Here is a 14,315-nt window from a genome sequence, read left to right as displayed (position 1 = left end):
TCAAAATCGCCATCAGTCCCCAACTCCATGGCTAATTCAAGATCCGACGCGAATGCTTCAGAGGGCATGGCATGCTCGTTGCCGGAGAAAAAAGAGCGGATCCATGGATGGGACAGGCAGGTTATCAAACTCCGAAGATAAATCATCGAAAGTCAGATCGGAGGATGAAATTGGTTCAGCCATGGCGAGGGTTTTAGAAATTAAGGACCCAAAGGGGTTTATGAGGTCAGGCAACAAATGCGACAACGACCTCGAGGTTTAGGGCATCCACAAGATTGTATTTTGCCTCTAGCTTTTTTTCTCCGCCCTGTCTCCTGCCAACACACCCAATTTCCCCCTTAAGATTCACGCCACTTTCCTTCTTTTTCGCAAACGGATCCACTTTCATCATCTCCTTTCCAGTCCCGTCAATGCTATACACCATACTTCTTCAGCAATAAACCCGAATCGAAGCACAGAGGCGATGGAATTACAGAAAACGGAGGAGCAGAACAGGTATTGCCGTATTGCCGCTGAAGAAGGCAATGCCAGAATGTTCCGTTCACCAAACCATTTTTCAATTGTTTCACCAAATCTTTCAAATGGGTAAATTATGACTGCTGACTTTATTACCTCCTTCAGTTCTTATCCTTATTTTACTTGTTTTATTACTTGAGAGTTTAGGACCTTAAACTTACAAATCATATTTTTAGTTCCTTTAAGCCAGGAAGGTTAGTTTTTGTCAGATTGGCCCAATTTAAGTAATAGCCTATGCAGATAAATATTGACAAAGCATACTTACATTTTAGTTTTTTTAATATAATATTTTAAAATATAACCTCCATCATTTGCTCAATCAGCATTGGTCATTAAAAAAAAGGAACAATATTAAATTTAAGAGACGATTGCTTCATAAATACTATAAGTTTCACTTCATATCAATTTTAAAAACTAAGGAAAAATCTCAAAAAAAATATTGTTGAATTCTAAAATTCCAAATTAGGAATTACTACAAAAATATGTTGTCATTTGCTTTTTAAATGTAGTCATTTTCTTTATGAATGTAGTAACTAATACTGATTTGAAATTTGAAAATTCAACTGTCATTTGTTTGGATTTTTTCAAAAACTAACATATAGTTTATCCAATTTTTTAAAGGCATGAATTTAAATTTTAAAAGTATTACCATTTTAAGTGAAATGTTGTTAAAACATGTTTGGTTCAATCCCATTACAAGTATGCAATGATATGAAGAGTGCGTGCATTACCCAAAAAAAAAAGTGTTTGGTTACTTTTAGTTTAATAATGGGATTCCATAATAACGATTTGTATCAAAAATATGGTACTCATTTGATCTTTAATAATAGGATTAATTAGAGAGTTAATATTAGTTTTATATATAAAATTTATTTCATATATTTACTAATTTTTTAAATTAATTCATTAATATTTTTTTAATAATAATTAAGTAAGAGAAAGAGAAAGAAATTTTAAAAAAAATACTTATAATATTTAAAAAAAATTCATATTAACTGATTTAAATAAAAACGGAAAAATAACCCCATTCACACCTCCCCTGGGGAATTCTCATTACCACTCGTTGCATCATTTGAAAGGTCTTATTCACCTTGAATTACATTTGTATTTGTTCTCGCCGTCTCATCTCTTCCCCGGCCTCCTCCATCATGAGCCATTCATCAACCATCACCCCCACGGCAGCACCAACCCCACCGACAGAGTTGGCACTCTCTCTCTCTCTCTCTCTCTCTCTCTCCAGCCTTTTCTTTTTGTCTCCCTTCCTTATTTATCGTCTCCTACTCCTTGGCCCTCTTCATTCCATTGGCATCATCATCTCCATCCTCTGCCATCAATATTCGAAGTTGTAAATCTCCTCCTCAAATCTGTTTTCATTTCTATGAATGTCCCTCTCTAAATCTTTTTTCTACAGATGTTCATATCGGTTTTAGCGGTGACAAGTTCCAGATTTCCGCATTTATGCGGTTTTAGTTCTCTATGGAAGATTAACCCACATTTAAAACTTGATTTATGGATTACTTCCCTTTCAATTCGTTACTGCGTTCGTTTTCTGCTGATTCTTGTCTGCATATTTGCCGTTGAGAGTAGTGTTTGGCTGAGGCCTGAGGAATTTGTGGAGGAAGACCACCGGGATTGGAGGGCTCTTTTTTATTTTTTTGGTTTGGGGGGCATTTTGGACTTTTTTATAATCCTGGTTAAATATAAAATATAATTTTACATAGTTTTTTAATAAGAAAACAATCCTATTGATAGTAATAATTATTGCATTGCATTGTAAAGGAGTTTGCAATTGAATCAAACGGGCCCTAAAATTATTGAGAAAGTTCAAACAATAATTTAAAATTTTAATTATTAATTTCATTTAAAAAACAACCTTAGAAGACAGGGATTCATCGCCAAAAATCCAATCATAGCTCAACAATTTCAATTCTACCGACTCCCTGTCAGATCTTGCATCTTCGATTTTGCGATCTATGTCGCTTTCACTCATCATTCGCACCTACTTTTGTTTTAATAACAAGGCAAGATATTATAATAAAAGTTAAATGAGAGTTATATAGAATGGAAAAAGAAAAATAAATTTATCAATCCTTATAGTTTTACCAATTTTGAATATGATCCTTATAATTTTTTTTTCTTTTATTGAATCCTTATTATATGCTCAGTTTTGATTTAAGTCCTTCCGTCACTAACTCTTTATGCTAACGTCATCTTCTGCAATCCTCACTTCTCTCTTCCTCTCTCTTCCTTCCTGCACCCAATCTGCTTTATACAAGCAGTGTTCTCTCTCTCCTTCTCCCCCCTTCCCCTTCCACTCTCTCTCTCCTCCCTTTCTTTTTTCTATCTACTACTTTGGAGTTTTGATGGCGATGAAGAGCACGTAGGACGAGGTATAAGGGACTTGTGATAATGACGATAACGTGTGCTCCCCATCTCCTTTTGCTTTGTCTCAAATTTTCGTCCCATAAACTAATTAATTACACTGTCACTTTGTAACTATGTCATCAAAAAATATGTTTAATTAATAATCAGAAAAATGCAGTTTGAAGGAATGGGATTCATGTCAAAGTAGTGTGGTGATTATTTAAACCACATTGGTCCATCGTTAGGTGGGATTTTACGGAGCGGCTCTTTCATGGAAAGGGAGTTGTGATTTTATGGAAAGTAGTAGAGAGAGAAAGGAGGAAAGAGAGTGAGAATGAAAGGGAAGCAAGGAAGAAGGAGAGTGATGGAGAGAGAAAACACTGTTTGCTTAAAGCAAACTGAGTGGAGGAGGGAGGAGAGAAGCTGAGGAAGAAGATGCCACATTAGCATAAATTAACAGAGTTAGTGATGAAAGGACTTACTCCTCCGGTCGTTAATATAGAACACAATTCTTGAGTTGGTTTTGGTCCTAAATATAAGACCCATTTATCATATTTATCAATTTTCTCTAAATTACCCTTATAGATACTTTCTCAACCATAATCAAGTAAAAGAGAGATGAGGTATTAAGAAAGATGATTGTGGTGTTTTAGGAAAAATATGTCATATTTCTTATAATTAACTAACTTACCTAACTTCCTTAATCTAATCAAATTAGTTAAATGAGTCTTATATTAAGGATCGGAGGAGTAAGTCATAACTAAGCATATAATAAGGATTCAATAAAATATAAAAAAAGTACAAGGACCGGATTCAAAATTTAATAAAACTCTAAGGACTGGTAAATTTATTTTTCCAAAAAAAATAGGACGATAATAATCCAATCAAGTAAGATGCAAGAATAAGCGTGGAAGGGATGCGTAGCTAAAGGAATCGCTTCTTGATGCATAAGATTTCCAAAGTGTTATTCCTTAAAAAAGAAACTCAGAATTGTAAATTCCAAAAAACAAAAAGGCAAATCAAAAGTATTTGAAGTACGAAAAGATGTGAATCAATATCTTAACCTTTTCACGATGAACCATCTGGGCAAACAATGACCTCACAGTAGCAATCCGCAGACAATAGCATCCGGAGCTTATTTCTTTTTACACAAGGCAACACACCAACCATTAGAAAATATTGCCTCCAGATACTTAGTATAAGAATTTGTTTGATTTTTATTTTGATTCTAAATATAAGGCTCTAATTCACTTTGTTTTTCATATTTATCTATTTTTTTTAAGTAGTCCATGTAATAATAGTAATTCTAGTCAATACACCTTAGTAGCAAGAATATTTTAGTAAAGACAGTACTTATTTATTATAAATAACTAATTTTCTTAATCAAATCAAGTAGACAATTAGCTTTGATATTAAAAACAGGAGATAGTATTCGAATAACAGTGGTTTCAAATGAAGCCCAGGTCAACCTTTTGATCTAATAATAATTATAGCTAGAGAAAGCCAAGTTTGAGGAGGATAATGAACCCAAAATTTCTGTGTTGCCAAATTAAGAGGAACAGTGCACTTCATCATATCTTGATGAAGTGCAGTGTTCCTCTTGTAGCATATGATATTAATGACAAAGATAACATTGTTTTTTATTCTAATTATAAGATTTTATTTATAGATTACAGACGACATCTTATAATGAGGATCAGAGATAGTACTATGTGACAAACCCTTGCTAATAACATGTGTCCTAGCTGTATCACAAAATTTGAGAGTGAGCAGTCTATGATGAGCTTAATAAAAGAGAAGCAATCAATCTTAGATTTTACAAAAGCGCAAGATATGTTTGTCACTAAAAAAAAAAGGTACAAGATACGTAAAAGCAATCCATGGATTCTTCTATATTACAACAATAACTAAACCATATTGTATTATGTGGGATTGATTGCATGGACTACACGAAATCATTCGATATCATTATTCCTTAAATTTCTCACATTTTGATAAATTTGTCACAAAAGACCATACAATTATTTAAGTTTTTTTTTTTTGGCTTCAAATAGTTAGAATTCCGTCATGTTTGGCACGTATAGATTATATTATTCATTCATGCCAAATAATATTTAGAAGGAAGAAAGTGACAACGAAAAAATTTAGAAAATCAACGTGTTAGATAGTTATCAATTGAATATTATGTTTTGTTAAGAAGGATTGCATGTCTTATTTAAAAACATTTTGATCTCCATTGTTTCATATCAAACTTACAGTTATCATGAATATTCCTTTCTTTTCCAATGTAGAGCTACAAAGCTTGCAAATTTAATATGTTAAGAAGCAATTCATTTCAAGATATGGTGTTAACAAGTTTTCGGCCAACATAATGCATCAATATATCTCTTCATCCCTTACTTTTTTTCTCTTCTCTCATGTTAAATTAGCACATAGGATAGATTTGAAAGGCCTTATTTGACTTAACTCCTCTGCGCTACCTTTAGGTACTGTGACTTAATCTTGTTATTTTTAATTTTTCAATGCATTTTGATTTTTAAGGGACTGTTTAGTATGAGGAAAATGGAGAGAAAGAGCCCGAGGAAAAATTTTAATGAGGTCGTCTTATAAAATTGAAGAAGTGGGGTTATAAAATTTCAATAAAGAAAAAATGTAAGATAAAGAAGCAATTAAAATTAATTAAAAATTTTTTAACCCCACTTCTTCAATTTTTTAAAACAAGCTCATTAAATTTTTTTTTCTCCCCTTCCCTCCATTTCCTTCATGCCAAATAGACTTTGAAAATAAAAAAATAAAAAAAATAAAAAGAGGAGAAGAGAAAGAGCAAGGGGAAATCTTGTTATTTTTCTGATCTAGTTTCATGGGAAAGAGCTGTGGAACATATTCTAACACCCAAACAGCGGCTAAGCTATCTATGGATCAAGAGAGGCCCGCTAAATGAATTTCCTCTTAGTGGGCTGACAGCTTTTCCAGCCCAGCCCACACCATACGGCCGTCAGCAATTAGCCCGTCCTCTTATACTACTCGTATAATACACACATGCAAGGACATGTACGTACATATAAATTGTGCACGTGTCAAATACAGGCACTTTAATTGTAATGAACTAATTATATCATGTTCATTTATTCTAGTCTATGTCATGCATAAACAAAAACATAAAACCATGTCATCTACCTTTTTTTTTTTTGCGTTATTTTTTTTCCGAATGAGAAATACTACTTCTGGTCCTTAATATAAGACCTTATTTGATTTTTATTTTGGTTCTAAATATAAGACCCCAATTTACTTTTTCTCTTATACTTAAACATTTTTTTCAAAAGTAATTCTTTTAACAATAGTAATTCTAACTAATACACTTGATTAACAAGCGTATTTTAGAAAAGACAACACCTATTTATTATAAATAATTAACTTAACTTATTTTCTTAATCTCTTCAAATTAGTCAATTAGGTCTTATAATTAGGATTGAGGTAATATTTATTTCAACAAGATATGTAAGTCGGGCTCATTAGCCTAATCCTAACTATATTTTCACGTTTCAAGAAAAGCGCAGCACAGCTACTGGCACGTGCTTTTTTGGCTTTTCCCCAAAAAAGTAATTATACAACAAATTTTTTAATACTCCTCCGGTCCTTAATATAAGACCCATTTAACTAATTTGATTAGATTAAGGAAGTTAGGTAAGTTAGTTAATTATAAGAAAAGTGACACATTTTTCCTAAAACACCATAATCATCTTTCTTAATACTCCCTCTCTCTTTTCTACTTGATTATAGTTGAGGGAATATCTATAGGGATAATTTAGAGAAAATTGATAAATATGAGAAATAGGTCTTATATTTAAAACCAAAACCAACTCACTAATTGGGTCCTATATTAAGGACCGGAGGAGTATTATTTATCTTGTTGTATAGTGTAAAATTATTTAAAATAAACTAAATCAAACGCTGAAGCAATACAATAGCGAAGTTATCCTTTCTGCCTCTTCACTCTTTCTTAGCTTCTTTTACATTTATTACCGTTTTCCCAGAAAAAAATTTCTAATTCTAAATGCATGTCTTCTTGAAGAAGTTTGCAAATTACTCTTCTTGCTTTTGTTTTTTTGTTTTTGGTGAAATACGGGGCAATCAGCCCAATTTATTCCTTAATCTTTACAACTCGTGGGTATGAAGTTCCCACCTGATCACTGTACAAAAGCTCCTAACACGCCTTGGTGGAGTTTCAAAGAAACAAATATCATCTTCAATAAGGAAACTTAAACGGTGTTTGGATAAAATCAAAACTATAGTTTTATAAATGTTTTTATAATATACGAAATAAATATGTAGATGAATTTGTCTCGATTTACAAAAAAATGTTTCTGAAAAGTATTTATTAGACTTCCCAAACACCCCTTTGAATTCGCTAAGGCATCTGCACAAAAATTGCCTTCTCTGTGTGTATGTTGTACCTGTACCTGTGTACCTGTTGAAGACAATTCAAATCTTTACAAATCAATTTTAACAAGCTTGATTGCATCTCTGCACCTTCCAAAATTTGTATTAGCAATTGTATTACAGCTACCGGGTCGCACTCTACAACCAGTTTCCGAACTTTATTTTTCTTCGCTAGAGTTAAACCTATTGCTACACCCCATAGTTCTGCTTTAATTGCAGAGCATACCCCCAACTTTCTAGCAAATCCTCAATCCATCTTCCTTCACTGTTCCTCAGCAATCCTCCACAACCTGCAACTTTCTCCCGTCCCTTTGAAGCACCATCAACATTGAGCTTTGTCCACCCCCCACTAGGCTCTTTCCATCTGATATACATTTCCTGCTTTTGATCAGTCCCATTGAAACAACTCTGTTGCGCCCTTAGCACTTCATCAGCATGCTTCTCAATTACTCTTTTCTTCCCCTCTGTTACAACAAAATTTTCTTCAAAGATACAGCGGTTTCTCCAGTTCCAGAACTGCCAGACAGTGATAGCAAAAATCAAAGCCCATTTACTATTCAGATTTCTTAAATTCCATTCTATCCAAGCTTTCCCATTTAGTTGATAGAAGTTTAAATCCACCGTGTCTCCTCTCAGCTCTTCCCACAGGCTCTTTGCAACCTGACAATCTCTTAGCACATGCATGAGATCTTCTCTTCTCCCCACACACTTATAACACGCATCACTTCCTCCCATCAGCTTTACCCTCCTTTCTGTTGTCATTAATCTGTCATGAGCAGCCAACCACAAGAACACCTGCACTCTTCTTGGGCCCTTCCATTTCCAGATTCTCTTCCAAACCTCTTCCTCACACCCCTGTTCATTTCGCAGTAACCCATACATTTTTGCCACACTATAATCAGCATTCAAAGCTGATCCCCATTTGATTCCATCCCTGCCAAACTCTTCATTAGGCGGGGGAACAGCGTTAATTAATTTCCTTCCCTCTTCTGAAACCCAGTTATTAATTCTCTCCATGTCCCATTCTCCTCTCTCATTAACCAGCACTAACAATCACATTCAAATCCCCTTCCGTCAACTGAACATTGTTTTTTCCACTCAAGGATGGATTCACATCAAGCCATTTATCCTTCCAAAAATTTACCAACTGCCCATTATCAAGAGACCATGACACGTTATTTATTATTTGGGGCCATAGTTTGACTATCTTTTTCCAAATTTCAGAGTCAGCATCCAACATAATAATTTCATTTTTCAGATTAACCTTCCTTCCGTATCTTCCATATTTTTCACATTAACTCTTCTTGTTTTTAATATACTACTTCTGGTCTTAATTATAAAAGTTAGTTGACTAATTTGAGGACATTAAAGAAAGAAGTTAAGTTAGTTATTTGTAATAAACATGTGTTGTCTTTCTTAAAATATCCTTACTAATCAAGTGTATTGGTTAGAGTTACCATTGTTAAAAGGATTATCTTTAAAAAAAAATACACAAATATGAAAGACAAAGTGGATTGGGATTTTATATTTAGAACCAAAATAAAAGTCAAACAGGATCTTATATTAAGGACCTGAGTTAGTAATATTTATGTTCAGTATAAAATATCTTAATTTATTTTATTTTTTATATTTTATATTTTAAATTTTTTATATAACTATTCCTTTTATTTTGATGAGGTGGAATGTAATTTATTACGGCGGCAAAAAAAAATTCCGGCGGCTGATTTTGTAGTTTCTTTTCTATCTGGATGGGAATTGTTGGTGATAGATTGGAAGACTCGCCATTTCGCCGCTAAAATTCTCCCGGTAGTCCAGTAAGCGCTCTTTAGATATCAAACTCAATTTTATTCCATCGTAGTTGTTGTAGACGAAACCCTGATCACTATAAAAACTCAACTGGGGATCTGCTTACGATCGTTCTTCCACTTTACTTCTGGTCTTGGTTTTCTGTAGCGTCGATTGCGACCGAGATCGCTGCCATTGTAGAAGACTAGAAGAGACTGACTAAAATTCCGGAAATCCACATGTCGCGTGAGAGACTCAAAAGAGGCGCGCTTCCTCCGGCCCAAGAGGTACGATCCATGAATGTGTAATTCCTTAGTAGCTTGCTTTTTCTCAGGAAATTATGGGTTCCCCATTTCGCGTGGGAAATTAATGAGAAGTGGCTGTACATTTTAAAGAATTTAAGCTGTTTTCAGATTCAGCTCACTGGAAACTACTTATCAGGAAACTAACTCCTCAAGTATAATGTTCTAGATAATGGTCTTATGTGGATTATCTGATTATAGGCCTTATTATGCTTCATATTTGACAAGGATATTCTTGAACTGTTCTTCATGGTCGTCTCCTGTTTGTAATTTCTTTGACGTTGATCCACCATATATGCAATGCTTACGTTAGTTTTTATTCAATATATGAAGGTTGAGTCTATCTAGTCATTATACGATTATCTTAAGCAAATGTTGTGTGATTGCCACGGTCGAGGAGCTTTCCTGTTTCTCATATGTTGGGTATATGATTATCTTTATAGAGCGTAGGAGATTGTGGAGCTTTTCTGTTTCTCATATGTTGGGTATATGATTATCTTTATAGAGCGTAGGAGATTGTGAAGGTCATTTATTTCTGAGATCTTGCATTTTTAACATCTTTTAATTTCAAATTTTCTGAGTTGCACATAGTATGAGTTGCTGCTTTCTCTCATAATTATTTGACATTCCTTCAAATGTTTTCGTTTTAAAATAAGTATGAATTCTGGTTCTTATTATTATCATGTGGCAAAATGCAGAATATTGATAAGTTGCAGAAAGTTGTAAATGAGGGAAATTATTATGGAGCTCAACAAATGTACAAGTCTGTCAGTGTCAGGTTGAAGCAGCTTCTCTATGATACTTTTCATTTAAATTGTGTACTTTATTTTTATAGAAACGTGCACATCCCATCTCATGTAACCTATTGATAATTTGGTCAGCAATTGGAATTAGATTTTCAATGATAAGTTGATCTGTTGTAGTTATTTTCTCTTAATCTGAAGGGGTTGCTTGTTCATGAAATGAATTCATCTTTTAATTTATAAAATAAACTCATTCTCATCAAAAAGGGGGCACTAACGAACCATTCCTACTTCACTGCAGGTATGTATCTGCTCAGAGATATTCTGAAGCACTAGATCTCCTACAATCAGGAGCATGCATTCAATTGGCACATGGACAGGTTGCACAATTCTAATTTCAATATTTTTCTGCCCAAGCTTTTATCATGTAATGATGGAAAATGATTATTTGCATGTAATACATTTCTTCCAAATCAAAATATTATTAACAATTTTCAGTTAGTTAAACAAAATTTCCCCCATTTATTAACAATGGAAAATGATGCAGAGACATGTTCAGAAATTGGGGGAAGGCAAAATATTTATCCTCACATATACACATCTTTGAATTGTAACAACTTTTATGGATTCTGCTAGATATGGTCGTTAAACTAATGTGGAGCCTTAGCTTAACAACTTAAGCTTATGAGTTGTTATGATCAAGACTTGAGAGTTCTATCCTTACTCCTCTCCATTTATTCAGTTGAAATTAATTTGCAATACATATGTCAATTGTCAAGCTTAAAGTTTTTTTTTTTTTTTTAAATAATGAAAAGGGACACTAGAAATATTGGTAAAGCCAATCTTAGACATCTTTTCTGGTTTAAAAAAAAAAAAAATTCTTAGACATCCTTGAACGCTAACTATTGTCTTGCTCCTCCTCCTCCTCCTTATTTTTGTGCGTATGTGTGGGTTGTCACTTGCCTACACAATTTAAGCATACTAACACTGAACGGAATGCAAACCAAATTGATTTTATGTGCTGTAATTTACTTTGTATTTGCATATTTTGCTGAATCTATTATCTTTTATGTAGAGTTGCATGTTTGGCTTTCTCTTCAATCATAATTGAACTCCACTATGATCTTGATCAAGCTTTATATGCCTTCAGGGATTGCTTTTAGACATTTTGAAGTTTTATGGTTGGCTTCTACTATCCATTTTTACACATTGCATTGGCACATCTGAGACAACTGCAAGTATGAGATGACAGATGTTGCGATTTGAAATTAATCTGATTTGATATAATTAAATCTAAGTTTTAATATCTCTAGTAATGAAATTAACATTTAATCAGCATTGATTTTGGCAAGAACATTTATGTAGAAACTCAGTTTCCGTTCTTCTTCAGGTCACCTGTGGGGCTGAGCTTGCTTTATTATTTGTAGAGACACTCGTGAAAGCAAAAGTTCCTTATGATAATGAAACTCTTGGTGAGTCCTTTTACCATCTTTTAAAGTTTTATTGATTATTGATGCCACTGGTTTATTTCTTGTCTCTGTCTGTGATGCAATATAATTTTGATGGAAAATTTGGGATGTGGGGTCTTTGTTGCATGATTTTGTAAATGTTTTTTTCCCCCTTAACTTCTCATCTTGCTTCTAACCTTGATCTTTACAAACTAAAATATCTGGCAGAACGCCTTGAGAAGATCTACAAAGCTTTTCCTCGGGTTCCACTTCCACAAAACTTGAGAGTTGATGATGACATGCAACAGATTTCTGAAGCCCTTGGAGCTGCAAAAACACGTGTGGAGGGCTGCTCCTCATTCTTAAAAGCTGCTATCAGGTGGCACCATTTATGGCTAATAAGATTTTTGTAATTAAATTCTGCAGTTATTAAGCCTCCTAAAAGTTGTTTTTTTCCCCTTTGTGCCGATGATTTTGTCTATAGAATTTCTCATAGTTATAAGATATCCTATAATCAGTTTTGAAGAAACGGTGTGATGGGTTATTTATCTTACTGATCTACAAATCAACCAGAAGCAGTGAGAACACACATGTATATATACCAGGAGCCGAATCAGAAAAGGATTTATGATTCCTTGTTGTTTTTGAAAAATGAGCCAATCACAAATGAATCTTGTTAAAATGAACCTGTACTTGAAGCAACATTTTCCATTATATGGATTGCTTGACTTTACCCAATATCAGATGAACTGCACTGCAATTCTCATTTAAATGTAAATGTCATTTTGAACTACTATTTTATTGATTTCTTGATTTGAACCTATAGTAATGCGGTTAAAACTATCGTGTTCAGATGGTCCGCAGAGTTTGGAGCAAATAATTATGGATCTCCAGAATTGCACATTATGCTAGCTGAATACATTTATTATGAATCACCTGAGGTGGTATGTATCAAAATTACTTAAAGTACATGTTTGTTCTTTGTTGCTGCTTCTTTTGGATTTATACTGTATATACTACAGTATTTCTAAGATGACTTTGAAATGTGGCACCTATATCATAAAGCAAACAAGGATGTCATATTTAGCAAATTAAAAATCAGAACATATACAGAGTAAGTTAGAACGGAACAGGCCTGATATGTGAATGTATATATTTCTTATTTTGATGCTCTTTTAATATCAATGAAACCAATAAGTTTGATTGGGTACTTTTGTCGGTTGACATTGACATGTCATGCTCTAATGCATAGCAAAAGACTTCATGATTTGTGATATTTGATTCTTGCATCACAAGTTTATCAGCCATCAGAAACACTAACAAAGTCAAGAAGGAAGGAAAGGCCAGAGAATGCTTATTCACAGTTTTAGAAGTTCCTTTTGATTAAATGGAGGAGGAGAATTTTGGAAATTCGTTTGCACTAATTTTCATTTATGGACTGAAATATTTTGGAAGTAAGGGGTATGAAAACTTTCTCATAAAGACAAACCTTCTCTTTGAATTCTTTTCTGAACTGGTGAGGATTCGTCAACTTCATTGAATTTCTGCCTGAATATACTGATAAATGGATTTTCCCCCCTTTCTAGCTCTTCCCATTACTGCACACACTTTGTTTTTTTTTTTTTTTGGTTTTTTTTTGGGGGGGGTGGGAGAGGCAAACAATACAAGATGAAGTGAAAAAGGAAAAAATGCAGAGTGAAAAAGGAAGCATCTGAAAGAAGTCAAGATGGAGGAAGTTATGCCATTCAGTATGCTGCTTTGCTTATAAGAATCACATCTTCGGCAGAAATCAGTGAATTAACCTTGTCATGATCTTTTTAGGGCTTTTGCTTGATGTATTTTGAGTACTAGGATCAGCATGCCTGGGGGCAGCATCCTTGGTATGAGTGTGCCCACCAGATCCTTATTGAAATCAAACACCTCAGCTAGGGGTATGCCTTGTTTAATAACTATGCGTATGGCTGTTAGAAGTTTGATAGTTTGCTGTATCTAACTATGGAATTCTAGAATTGTTGTAAGCTGCTGTATTGAACTGCATACAATCTATGGTGGATAGTAGCTGACTAATTGCTGGAAAGGTCCTGTAGTCTCTACATGCATTGACTTTGTTTTTATTTACATTAATACGCAGATTTGGAAAGGAGGTATGTTTTGCATTTTAAGAAGCTTCACTTAACCCTAAAAGTAATATGACCTTTTTTCCCTGGTCCATTAACACAGTATACTTCTGACATGCAGGATATGGCTAGAGTAACGAACCATTTCGTGAGAGGAAATAATCCAAAGAAGTTTGCTTCCATTCTTGTTGATTTTATGGGCAAGGTCAGCCTCATCACATTTTCCATTTTTTCTTTGTTTCTCTGTTCTCATACCTTGTTCTCCGGTTCAAATTTACCAAATTCACGTACGGTGTGCTGAAGAATTCTTCCCTTGTTTTTCCCCCCATTTTTACTAAAATTCGGTTGGGACGTTCAATGACGATCTAGTTATATTGTTGAGATATTGTGCTATATCATTGGCTCCCAGAACTGATTTCGAAAAGCGTAATTGAGGATTTCCTTGTCATTTTGTCCTTGTTTTGAGGAGGTTCAACTGATATGCCTCTTACTTCTTGTAGCGTTATCCAGGTGAAGATGACTTGGCCATCGCTAGGGCAGTTTTAAGGTAAAAGCAATTATCATCCTGATGCTCGCTTTGAAAGATGATAGACACCTTCT

At 34.0% G+C, this 14,315-nt stretch overlaps 1 protein-coding gene across 2 annotated transcripts; it reads left to right on the top strand.

Annotated features, from left to right (window-relative positions):
• Nucleotides 1-9,028: 9,028 nt before the first annotated feature.
• LOC114738733 (Golgi to ER traffic protein 4 homolog) lies at nucleotides 9,029-14,266 on the top strand. Of its 2 annotated transcripts, none has more exons than XM_028926798.1 (9): nucleotides 9,029-9,134; nucleotides 9,274-9,392; nucleotides 10,106-10,185; nucleotides 10,452-10,530; nucleotides 11,541-11,622; nucleotides 11,827-11,977; nucleotides 12,452-12,542; nucleotides 13,837-13,920; nucleotides 14,216-14,266. In XM_028926798.1, the coding sequence occupies exons 2-9, from the start codon at nucleotides 9,345-9,347 to the stop codon at nucleotides 14,264-14,266; spliced, it is 666 nt and encodes a 221-aa protein (XP_028782631.1). In that variant the 5' UTR covers nucleotides 9,029-9,134; nucleotides 9,274-9,344. The 2 variants fall into 2 exon arrangements, with proteins under 2 accessions (XP_028782631.1, XP_028782632.1); XM_028926799.1 differs by having other exon boundaries at nucleotides 9,108-9,126.
• The last annotated feature ends 49 nt before the right edge of the window (nucleotides 14,267-14,315 follow it).

The sequence above is a fragment of the Neltuma alba genome, unplaced genomic scaffold (assembly GCF_004799145.2).
Source record: "Neltuma alba isolate B1F8T4 unplaced genomic scaffold, ASM479914v2 tig00013671_pilon, whole genome shotgun sequence".
NCBI classification, from domain to species: Eukaryota; Viridiplantae; Streptophyta; class Magnoliopsida; order Fabales; family Fabaceae; genus Neltuma; species Neltuma alba.
This window is presented reverse-complemented; position numbering and strand designations above follow the sequence as displayed.

Coding starts and splice junctions, on each gene's coding strand:
- LOC114738733 (XM_028926798.1), top strand. CDS start 9,345: ATGTCGCGTGAGAGACTCAAAAGAGGCGCGCTTCCTCCGGCCCAAGAG. Junction 10,186..10,451: donor TACAAGTCTGTCAGTGTCAG/GTTGAAGCAGCT, acceptor ACTTCACTGCAG/GTATGTATCTGCTCAGAGAT. Junction 13,921..14,215: donor TTGTTGATTTTATGGGCAAG/GTCAGCCTCATC, acceptor TACTTCTTGTAG/CGTTATCCAGGTGAAGATGA.